We start from the raw sequence: 12439 nt of genomic DNA, 5'->3' as shown, positions 1-12439 counted from the left end.
GTGAATCATGGGACTGGACAGGACTCTGATAGATTATGGGTGGCATAGTGAGGCCATGGAGCAGAGCCCATGGGGAGAGACATGAGGGACTCAGAACTACAACTCCCATGAGGCATGGCATAGGCTCAGGAAGACTTAGAGATTTATGTCAACCTGAAATGAAACATTTCAATTAGATTTTCCAAACAGAAAATTCTATCCAAAATATTTTTTTTCCTTTAGAAAAATTTTGTTCCAATGAAATCCCATATTCTGATAGGACAGTGTGAACTGTATGAATTTATTTGCTGATTGATAGCTGTGTGGTGTTATATATGATCTGATAAAGAATTACAATCTCTAGCTATGCTCCAATCCATCTTCTGCTGAAATCAACAGGCGTCTTTCACTAACTTTAATAGGAATTGGATAAAATCCTATCACAACTAGTCAAACAGTTTATCCAATGTTTTCCTAATCAATAATCCCCATATTAATGTCTTCTTCTGGCCTTGTAGAGGTAGTTTGGTAGGTAAGTAAACTTAGTTTTGATCTGGATTTAAAGTGCGTATATCATGAATCATAGACTTTAAGGTCAGAAGGGACCATTATGATCGTCTAGTCTGACCTCCTGCACAATGCAGGCCACAGAATCTCACCCACCCACTCCTGCGAAAAACCTCTAACCTATGTCTGAGCTATTGAAGTCCTCCAATTGTGGTTTAAAGACTTCAAGGTGCAGAGAATCCTCCAGCAATGACCCATGCCCCACGCTGCAGAGGAAGGCGAAAAACCCCCAGGGCCTCTGCCAATGTGCCCTGGAGGAAAATTCCTTCCCGACCCCAAATATGGTGATCAGCTAAACCCTGAGCATGTGGGCAAGACTCACCAGCCAGGCACCCAGGAAAGAATTCTCTGTAGTAACTCAGATCCCACCCCATCTAATATCCCATCACAGGCCATTGGGCATATCTACCACTAATAGTCGAAGATCAATTAATTGCCAAAATTAGGCTATCCCATCATATCATCCCTTCCATAAACTTATCAAACTTAGTTTTGAAGCCAGATATGTCTTTTGCCCCCACTGCTTCCCTTGGAAGGCTGTTCCAGAACTTCACTCCTCTGATGGTTAGAAACTTTCATCTAATTCCAAGTCTAAACTTCCTGGTGGCAACTTTATATCCATTTGTTCTTGTGTCCACATTGGTACTGAGCTTAAATAATTCTTCTCCCTTCATGGTATTTATCCCTCTGATATATTTATAGAGAGCAATCATAAAGAATGGAGGAGGGGAGATATTTTCAGTTTTCATATTGATCCCCATCTTTTCCAATTTAGCTAATAATTCTCCATGTGGAACCATATCAAATGCCTTTCTGAAATTGAGGTAAATTAGATCCACTGTGTTTCCTTTGTCTAAAAAAATCTGTTACGTTCTCAAAGAAGGTGGTTTGGCACGATCTACCCTTTGTAAAACCATGTTGTATTTTGTCCCAATTACCATTGACCTCAATGTCCTTAACTACTTTCTCCTTCAATTTTTTTTCCAAGACCTTGCATACTCCAGATGTCAAACTAACAGGCCTGTAGTTACCCGGATCACTTTTTTTTTCCTTTCTTAAAAATAGGAACCATGTTGGCAATTCTCCAGCCATACGGTACAACCCCTGAGTTTACAGATTCATTAAAATTTTTTGCTAATGGGCTTGCCATTTCATGTGCCAGCTCCTTTAATATTCTTGGATGAAGATTATCTGGGCCCCCCGATTTAGTCCCATTAAGCTGTTTGAGTTTGGCTTCTACCTCGGATGTGGTAATATCTACCTCCATATCCTCTTTCCCATTTGTCATCCTACCATTATCCCTAAGCTCCTCATTAGCCTCATTAAAGACTGAGGCAAAGTATTTGTTTAGATATTGGGCCATGCCTAGATTATCCTTAACCTCCACTCCATCCTCAGTGTTTAGCAGTCCCATTTCTTCTTTCATTGTTTTCTTCTTATTTATATGGCTATAGAACCTTTAACTATTGGTTTTAATTCCCTTTGCAAGGTCCAACTCTACATGGCTTTTGGCCTTTCTCACTTTATCCCTACGTGTTCTGACCTCAATAAAGTAGCTTTCCTTGCTAATCCCTCCCGTCTTCCATTCCTTGTAGGCTTTCTGCTTTTTCTTAATCACCTCTCTAAGGAGTTTGCTCATCCAGCTTGGTCTACAACATCTGCCTATGAATTTTTTCTCCTTTCTTGGGATGCAGGCTTCTGATAGTTTCTTCAACTTTGACTTGAAGTAATTCCAGGCCTCCTCCACAAGATCCTTTAGATCCACAAGTTCTTCAGTCCAATCCACTTCCCTAACTAATTTCCTTAATTTTTTTTTAGTTAGCCCTTTTGGAATCAAACATCCTAGTCACAGATTTTTTTTGTTTATCCTCCCATTGAGTTTGAACTGAATTAGCTCATGATCACTCGAACCAAGGATGTCCCCTACAACCATTTCTTCTATGAGGTCCTCACTACTCACCAAAAACAAATCTAAAATGGCATCCCCTCTTGTTGGTTCAGCAACTACTTGGTGAAGGAATCCATCAGCTATCGCATCCAGGAAAATCTGAGCTCTATTATTATTACTGGCACTTGTCCTCCAGTCTATATCTGGGAAGTTAGTCTCCCATGATCACACAATTCCCATTAGTATTTTCTTCATTAAAAACATTAAAGAGGTCTCTATCCATATCCAGATCAGATCCCAGCAGTCTATAGCACACCCCAAGCACTATCCCAGGGGAGGCTCTAGTAGTTTTCTTCCCCAATGTGATTTTTGCCCAGACAGACTCTGTCTTATCCATTCCATCACTTCTTATTTCTTTACAGTCTACCTCATCATTGCTATACAATGCTACTCCACCACCTTTGCCTTTATTTCTGTCTTTTCTAAACAGCACATACCCTTCAATACCTGTAGTCCAGTCATGATTACTATTCCACCATGTTTCTGTTATCCCTATAATATCTGGTTTCACTTCTTGCACCAGTAGCTCTAGTTCCTCCATTTTGTTACCTAGGCTCCTCACATTAGTGAACAAACAGCTTAATTTTTGCTGTTTGGCCTCACTCACATTCTTTACCTGATTAGGCACAGACATTCTACTGCCAGTATCACCTATTAGCCTGGTATGTACACTACCCTTCCTCCTTATGTCCATTCTCCTACCCACGGCTGTATCCTTTCTTACTTCGCTTTCTTCCCTCTCAGTCCAGCGCGGAGATTACCTGGACATCTCCCAAACATCTCCCCCAGATTCCTAGTTTAAAGCTCTCTTGATCAGTTGTGCCATTCTCCATCCTACAAGTCTGTTTCCCTCCTTAGTCAGGTGAAGGCCATCCCCAGAGAACAGTCCTCTGTCCATGAATGCTTCCCAGTGGCCGTACATTCCAAAGCCCTCCTTATAGCACCACTGCCTTAGCCATCTGTTGAGCATCATAATCTTGATGTTCCTGCTCTTAAAGAAACAGTTGAGGGACATAAATTTGATGCAGTGTATAATCAGACTTGAATAATTACTCCTTGTGGAATATTTCATACAGATATTTCAGCAGTTGACATTTTAGAACTTGTTTAACAGCTTTGTTTGTTTTTGTTTTTGTTTCATGTAATGTTCTTTCAGAGTATAAACAGAAGTTTGCATGCAATACATACATATTTATTGACTAAAATATTTTATCCAACATCTTTAACAACTATATAAACCTCAGTGGGACTATAGTCTTATTCTGTATACTTACATGCTTTTTATAGCATTCTTTTTTTCTGATCTAATATGATTAATTTCTTTAAGATGAATGTATATATGAAATAGTGTGCTACCCATTCATTATGTCACCCCTTGCACTGCTTAAATAGACTAAGACACAGACAAATGGCTATTTATTCTTGTTGTGTATCTCCTGCTTAAATGCACAGTAAGCATGACACATATAGGTAGTACAATAGTTCTGAATACCAGTGGGTGAGTTATACTGTAATCCCATCAGAAATGATAAACCATTCTTTCATAACTTTCCAGATAGCAAATAAAGGGTGCCACAGTGATGGCCAGTACTAGATAGGAATGCCTACTCTGCTAGCTACATAAAAATTAGCACATTTAAACAGAAAAAATTGTCCTCTTACTTGTTTTGTGTACCTATAGATGCCTCCAGGGATCTTAGCTTTTATTGCAAAAATTCAGGCACTGAGTGAGTTTAGGTGCTCATAGGATGCAGCTGAGTGATGGTTTTCTGAATTTCATGTTTTCTGAATCCTACTGGGGCCTGATTCTGGGATTTAGGCACCTAAAGTGTCAGACACCTAAATCCTTTAGTGAATCTTGCTCTGGGTGCTGAAGTCCAATAATCTTTAGGTCGACAAAACAAAGTGACATTCATAACCCCCCCCCACACACACACACACACTCAGCTAACCCTGTAGGCATTTAAATCTCCAGAGGTCCCTAAATTTCCATCAGTGGGCATGTGCAAAGTTGCCTAAGTCCTGATGCCGCCATGTTGCTAATGAGGTGCTTGGAGCTCTCACACATGCTTAAGCCCTGCTGGGCTCTTCAAGGTAGGTGTTCCTCATCTATCTTGTCTCTGGGGCCAGATCCAGAAGGCATGCTCAGGGCACACCTAACTTGAACAAAAGACAGCTGGGGTAAACAATCAGGAATTTTGGGCTGCCTGGCATTTGTGCGTCCAAAAATGTGCAGAAGCCCAGTGGGTAGAGCATGCCCCTGGAACATAGGGGAGCCAGGTTTGAATCCCTGTTTTGCATGCCTTAGAGCAGAGACTTGAGCCCAGATCTCCTACAAATTAGCTGTGTACCCTAACCACCAGGGTATTCTGGGTTGCGGGTTCTTCTGTTGAAGCTGTTGCACTTTATATAAATAACTAAATATTAATTGAAGCAGAAACGCTAACCTTACTCTCCCACATCCAATGTGAATGCCCTAGCCACAGGGCTATAGAGTCAATCTCTCTCTTCGTCCCAAGATGTCCCAGGGCACCTAGGAGTTAGGCGGTGTAACACTTATGTCCCCTTTGTGAATCTAGCCCAATAGAATCTTCTTCCTACATGCTGACTTCATCTCTGAACATAAACAGCTCCCTATAGTTCTGCACCTTTGCAATTAGCACTCATTTGCAACCTCTAATGAGCAATAACTTGGACAAAATGTAGCATGGTTTCCTGAATGCAGATTTCAGAGTGTGTTTCTGCTACTTGTTTTCACTATTTGTGCTTATCCCTGGCCCTCTACCCCGACATACGCACAAATATCAGAGCATCTGCTACACTACATTCTAATATATACGAGATATCAACTATCTTAAATAAGCTTGTTAAGACATAAAATAAATTCTCTTAATGGGTATAGTGCCCATCAGTTCCCAGGAAAGATGGGTTAGGGTTGTCCAGGCAGGGAAAAAACCTAGAGGTAAAATTTTGAAGCCTAACAGGCAGATTTTAAAGGTATTTAGGCACCTAAAAGTTGGGAGTTAGTTGGCTAGGTGCTTTTGAAAATCCACCCACTAGTTACTTTTGACAATTCCATACATCTTTAGGTGACTTAACACCTTAAAAATCTGGCACCAAGTCACTTTTGAAAATGGTACTTAGGCTCCTAAGAAATCCACAAAGGGACTTTGGTATTACAGTCTCCTGGAAAAGCACCGGAATTACAATGGGATTCACGGAGCCTGAGATAGGTGCTTAGGATCCCTATACAATGCATGGGGAGAAATAAGCACCTTAGAATGAGATTTGCAAAAGCTATTGTGCTAGGTGGGAGCCTCCTAAATTAGCCAGTGGGAGATGCTGACAAAAGAAGTGTGTCCTGTGCCCCTTCCCTCTTGCAGAGTTAGGTCATGTCTACACTAAAAACTTAAGTGGACCTAACATATGTTAGGCTGACTTACAGCCACTGCAGTAATTACTGCAGAAGTTCTCATTCAAACTACCCTTCTTCTGTATGTGGTACACGTCCTCACCAGGAGAGCTTTCACTGACTTAAGAGGGGCTGAAAGACCAGGCTCTCAGCTCCCTGCCTGAAGCCCACCTGCCCCCTGGCTTGCAGCTCCCCACTGGGATCCTGTCTGCCCCTCCACCTTGGATCCCTGCTCCCCACCAGGAGCAGTGTAGCTGCCCCAACTGTCGGTTCTTTGCTCCAACGGAGAGCACAGCGGACACCTGGGAACCCAGTGTGGAGCTTCTGATGGAGAGCGGGGAGCCCAGGGAGCAGCCCGTCTGGGAGCAGGAACCCTGGGGGCAGCTCAGCTCTGAGTGGTATACAGGAAGCCCAGGCAATAGCCCAGCTCTGAGCAGGGAGCCTAGGGAGCAGGCAGCAACCTGACTGGGAGCAGGGACCTGGAAGCCTGGGTCATAGGTATCGACTCCATGGGTGCTCTGGGGCTGGAGCACACAGCACACACTGGAAAAATGGTGGTTGCTTAGCACCCACCAGCAGGCTCCCTATCAACACATCTCCCTCCTCACAGTACCTCCTGCCCACCGGTGGGCCCCACTGATCAGTGCTTCCCCCTCCCTCCCAGTGCCTACCGCCTGCCGCAGATCAGCTGTTTTGCAGTGTCAGGAAGTGCTGGGGGAAGGAGCAAGGGTGCAGCGCGCTAGGTGGAGGGGGGTGGGAAGAAACAGGGCGGGGTGGGGCACTGGGGGAAGGGGTGGGGTGAAGTGGGGGCGGGGCCTGGGCAGAGCAGGGGTCGGAGAACCCCGCCGCAGATTAGAAACTCAGCACCTTTGGCCTGGGAAGCCGACTTTGCAGACTGCCCACTGAGATGAGGCAGAGGGTGGAGGCAGAGGCAATGCATGGGACTCCAGCGGCAGGGGAGGAAAAGCAGGAGTCTACAACTGTAGGGGTGAGGGGAAGAGGAGCTCATCTGGCAGTCAGCCACCTGCTGCTGCTTCCCTCACCGGGCTGCAGGGTCACATGGTGCTTGTGGGGGGGAGGGGTTTGCCCCTCCTTGCTCCTCCTTGTGTATGCCCCTGGACATTGGAATGGGGTATGGGGTATTCTAATTTGGGGCTCCCTCAGTCGCTCCTATTGAAGCTGTTGCACTTTGGATAAATAATTAATAATCGTTCTTGAGAAAATTAAACTGTGGAAAAGGAGTGGAGTGGACATTGTTTTGTTTCCCTGTCTGCTTCAGCCATCCTCACTGCACATAAGTGGAACACCATCCAGTGATGGTATATTTTGGTGGACAGGCTGCTCCCAATTAACCAGCTTTCATTAAAAGAGGAGATGATTTTCCAAATCTAAAATGACTTGAATTGAAACAAATACTGTTCTAAATAAGAATAAACAAATAAAATACATTCTGCATTTTATTATTTTTTCATTGTCTGTATCTGATAAAATATTTTTTTGGAAAACCACTGTTAAACACTTCACACCTGGTTAAACACTATTTAGTCTCCTAGCAGTCACCGAATGTATCCTTATTTAGTGGAATTTTGCTAATAGTGGACAAAAGGAGTGGAAGATTTGGAAATCCATTACAAGATTTGTACAAACCTGGATCATTGGTTATTGTCTCCCTAACCATGTGCATTGCCAGCAACATCTGAAAACTAGCATTGCTTGAGAAGCAGCAGTCAAATGACAATGGCAATGTATGACTAAGTAATTAGGATGTGACTCAAAGCCTACTAAAGTACTTAAGACTGTCTTCAATGGCTTTGAATCAGACCCTTGTAGTAGAGTATGTTGGAGAGTTGAGATGGTGGTTAGAGGGGATGTAGCAAGCATTGGCAGATTATAGAAACCCTCAGGCAAAATTTCCCCTTGTCTTAATGCTCTCCATACCTTAAAATAAATAAATAAAGTGGGACCCGATTTTTTTTTCATTCCTCAAACACTCACATCCATCTCAGTGTCTATTCTGAGTGCATGAGGAATATAGGACCAAGACCTAGAAGTGTTTCAGTCTAATTCTAACTAAGCTTATGAAATTATTATAATGATTTTCTATTTAATGTCACTTCATGACAGGACAGAAAGTAACTTGTCAGTTTCTACTTTTTCATATGACAAAGGCATAAAATTCTGGCATAATAGTAATTTGTTCTTCAGAATTTAAAATTCATAGGCAGTAGCAAATTATGAGCATAACTCACATTAGAATACGTGAGTGCTTAACTCCCATTCACAACACTGAAAAGTATATCCTGATATATTTCAGAATTTCCTTTTCTTATTTATTCTCCATAATGAATTTATTGATTTTTCTATTTCTTTAGTTTTTCAGTTTTCGAACAGAGCTCTTGATATATAACTAAATGTGTAATTTATTTTGGCACATGAAAATAGTGACCGGTCGCTTAGATAAAAAGCCAAACAGTACTATAAAGTATTACATATTTGGAACCAGGATCATGCAGTAATAGCAGGAAAACCATAGCCATCGCTGGAAACTGCTTTTTTAATGGTGGCAGTCCTGGTTGGAGGGAACAATATGATCCAAGCTTGATTGCCTCTGAGTTCAGAAGTTAAGTGATGTTAAAGAGTTTATACAGCCTCATTGGCCTGTCTAGCTTTCACTTTCTTTCATTTCTAAGCTTTTGTAAGTGTGCCAAATTAAATTTAGATTTGAGAATGATGAAAAGGATCCTAGTCTACTCTGGGTCAGTCAGTCTGAGTGCCAGACTACACTGTGAAAATTTGTGCATTTGAGTTAAATATTTATTGCTGATAAAATGATTTTGTACTATGCATTTTCCTCATTATTCTCCACGTAATACTTCCAGCCTCTCAGGCCTGGGATATAACAACCTAGTCTGTCATTGTAGTCGCATTTTTGCACTTGAGTCTTAGCTGCCAGTGTAGTTGAGATTTTTTCATTTGATGTTATTGTCTATTTAAAAATAATGAAGTTCACTTTAATTTTTGAACTCACGTGTCTGTGTCCTGTAAAAATGCTAATATTTATTAAAAGTGAGAGAGGACATTTGTGAACTGATATAATTTTTGTTGTCTATACCTGCAGGTTATACAATAACAGCAGAAGAACTACCACAATAACATGTCTCCTTGTAAATAAAAGCATATCTCAGTTAATTTTCTACATGCTCTTTTACATGGCTTTTGAGCTATTATGTCTTACGATTACTTTTTCTTTTTTAATTGCAGGTGACAATGCATGTCGTGTTAATAATGGAGGCTGCAGCACTCTTTGTTTAGCCATTCCCGGAGGCAGAGTTTGTGCCTGTGCTGATCATCAGCTCCTAGAGGAAAACAGTACAATGTGCATGAGTAAGATTTTCTTGAAGAATATCTGGGTATATATTACTGTTATGGGAGAGAAAAATCAAATCTGAAAAGTAAAAAAAAAATCTCCTAGAGGCTTTATTGCTGTTCAGCAATTTTACATTGGGCAAATAACTATTAATTGAATAAACTTTCTAATTGAGCACAGATAGTTAAAGCTTGAAGAGTGAAACAAAACTATTAAATGTGCAATATTTGAAGTTAAATGCATCTGAAAATATTCCATAGTGTCTAATATAATAGAGTACTCTGATGCTTGCAAAGACTTTTTGTTACGTTTCACAGGACATCAAAATAAAAGTCATAATAAAAGCATATTAACTGGCTTCATGGCATTCACTGAAGTAAATATCTTGAAGAGAAATCAAGCATAGCAAATCCTCAAGTTGAAACTGTGAAAAACTGAAGCTGACACTTTATATGTAAGACAAGACCAGGGATAGAAGATGCACCAATCTCTGAATAGCTTAACCATCCTCTGGATGTCTTTTTTCAAATACTGCTGAAAAAAACATCGGCTTGTAACAAAATTAAACCTGCTACTCCAAAAATATTAATTCACCAATGTAATATTGGTACTGTTGCAAATTTCTAGCTTTAGTATTTTGGAACATATTCGATTACAGAATATGCCATTTTTTTCTAAGAACATCATGTGATTAATTTTACTTATATTAAATATTTTGTCCATCATATTGAACATTCCTGAACTTCTTTAACTATAGCTGTACAAAATGAGAATGTCTCGTTAATTCATGCATTACTCATATTTTCAATTAACAGCTTAATTTTTATTAACACTATCCAGGGTAGTTGTATATTCTCGGGACATAACTATTATGCAAAGTTTGAAAACATAGGCAGATGAGTACCAGTGCATACAAAGAGCTAGTCTGACTCACATTACTCATTCAAAACTCACACTCACAATGAAGTCAATGTGAATTTTGTGTGAGCAATATGAGAGTGAGAGTTGGCCTATGGAGTACAGAAAATCATAATAATTGTATAAGGAAGTGAAATCCAGATTTTCCCTTATTCAGAGGTTACATAGGGAGACCTACTGAAATGGAGACCTACTGCCTACAAATTAACTTCTACCAGGGGCAACTCCTCTTGGAGTCATGCTGCAGGGAAGTCTCAAACAAAACACTGTCCATAGGACTTCCACTTTGTTGGGGCTCCAAAATGCAGAGGGATAATGTGGGTAAATTAATGATGATTGGTAATGTTAAAGTGTGAATCGTTTTGTCACCTCTGCAGTTCTTTTGCCCCTGTCTGTTGAATTCTCCCTAATCAGCTGCATAGGTTGAACCCCATGGAGCCCCTATACAGAGACTTCTGAGGGGTTGGAGAAGAGAAGAACAATGTTGCAAAGGATTTTTTTCTCCTGTAAGCCAGTGTTTAACTCATTAGATGGAGAAAGAAAAAGAAAAATCTGAGTCGCAGGTTACTTCACATCACTTTCCTCAGGGCTTGCTTTATTTCCAGAAACAAAACTCAAACCTACAGTTTATCAACTCAGGCTACTGGGTTTTAACCACTTGAGGCCTTTCCAACTATAGATGGGAGGAGAGAAGATACACCCTCCTCTATAATACCCTTCTATGTATCAGCTTCTCCTGTCCTTATATAACTATGTCCAGATCAGCCGTGTTATTAACAAGAACCTGATAACTTCTAATATACTCAAGTATCTTTACACCCCATTTGTCCAAAGGAAATCTTCATTACACAATCCAAGTGCTTGGGCTATGCCTTGGGACGCAAAATTGGGCCTTAGGTTATCATGATCTGACCTGTATCGCTGAGAACAAATTTGTCCTGTTATCTATGATTTTTTTTACTAGCTTTTGAGGTTGCATAAGCATGTTTTAAAAGTCATTATGAGAACACTGATTTCATGATGAGTTCTATGTCTGTTTTGTCTTCTGAACTTGTAAAAGTTGTTTTTGAGTGATAATGTAATCTGAGTGTGCACTTGTTTATTAAAAATATATCAAGTACATCCACCATAAATGTGGATACACATCCTATTGTAGGATGGAATTAGTGTGAATATGTAAAGCTTATTAAGAACTGAATGTTCTTTAGAGATACATTATGAAGAAGAATTCATTTCTGCTTAAATGCAGGTAATATTGCATTTTTTATATCAAGCTTAAACATATACATACTACTTGGATTTTTTTCTAGTTAATCCTGGAGAAGTGTTACCTCAGTTGTGCAAACCTGGAGAATTTCAGTGTAACAACAAGCGCTGTATCCAGGACCGCTGGCGCTGTGATGGAGATGATGATTGTTTGGATGCCAGTGATGAGCATTCAGAAATTTGCTGTATGTATTTCTCTAAATAATTTTAAAACTGCATTTCATGTTTTGTTTTCATTTTTAAAATTGTCAACATGATACCATGAGTTTGTGCTAAATACTGAGGTCTGAGGGGAGTAGGACTGAAGCAGCAGTTATTAAATAATGTATGCAAATAATTCACTTTCTTTTCCTGTTTAATGGCATCAGTTATTCCACACATGTGGTAAACAGGAGCATATTTGTTTCATAGTGTAATACGAGATACCTCCTCAGCGGTCTGCTTATGCCAGTGGTTGTAGTGGTATTAATTCTGGTGCTCTAAAAGTGTCCATTTTTGTATCCTTTGCTGTTGGTGCCATTCCAAACTTCCGGATGGTGGGCCAGGGACACACACTGGATCTCTGCTTGAAAAAAAAGGAGGAGAATCAATTCAAATACTCTAAAGACAGAATTACTGTGCAGAAGGTTCCTTAAACACTCCACTGCTTTTTGGCAACGGTATCTTGAAGAGGGTCCAAGAAAACAGACGTAGGTTTGGAACAAGATACTCTACAGCAGTGATACTCAGACCTCAGTGGTTCAGTAGCCAAATTAGTGATCATCATTACCCTAAAGAGCCACAATAGTGTGAATTCATTTTTTCATTGACTATTATTTATATAAATCATTCTCACAGCAAAATGACTAAGTATTATTATTTTATCAATTCAAATTGGTTAATAACATAGTAAAAACATCCTGAGTAGTTAATAAATTAGATCACATGGTGTTTTTATTTTGTGCTGCAAAGAGCTGCAGGAGACACATTAAAGAACCACTTG

The 12439-nt window shown here is 40.3% G+C and overlaps 1 protein-coding gene across 1 annotated transcript in view; it reads left to right on the top strand.

Annotated features, from left to right (window-relative positions):
* Nucleotides 1-12439, top strand: part of LRP1B (LDL receptor related protein 1B) — a 1292938-nt gene that overhangs the window by 739269 nt on the left and 541230 nt on the right. The window contains exons 15-16 of the mRNA XM_074967293.1: nt 9168-9290; nt 11502-11642. Of these exons, the coding sequence (XP_074823394.1) occupies nt 9168-9290; nt 11502-11642 (264 nt within the window). The remainder of the gene's footprint in view (nt 1-9167; nt 9291-11501; nt 11643-12439) is intronic.

The sequence above is a fragment of the Natator depressus genome, chromosome 11, assembly GCF_965152275.1.
Source record: "Natator depressus isolate rNatDep1 chromosome 11, rNatDep2.hap1, whole genome shotgun sequence".
NCBI lineage: Eukaryota > Metazoa > Chordata > Testudines > Cheloniidae > Natator > Natator depressus.
This window is presented reverse-complemented; position numbering and strand designations above follow the sequence as displayed.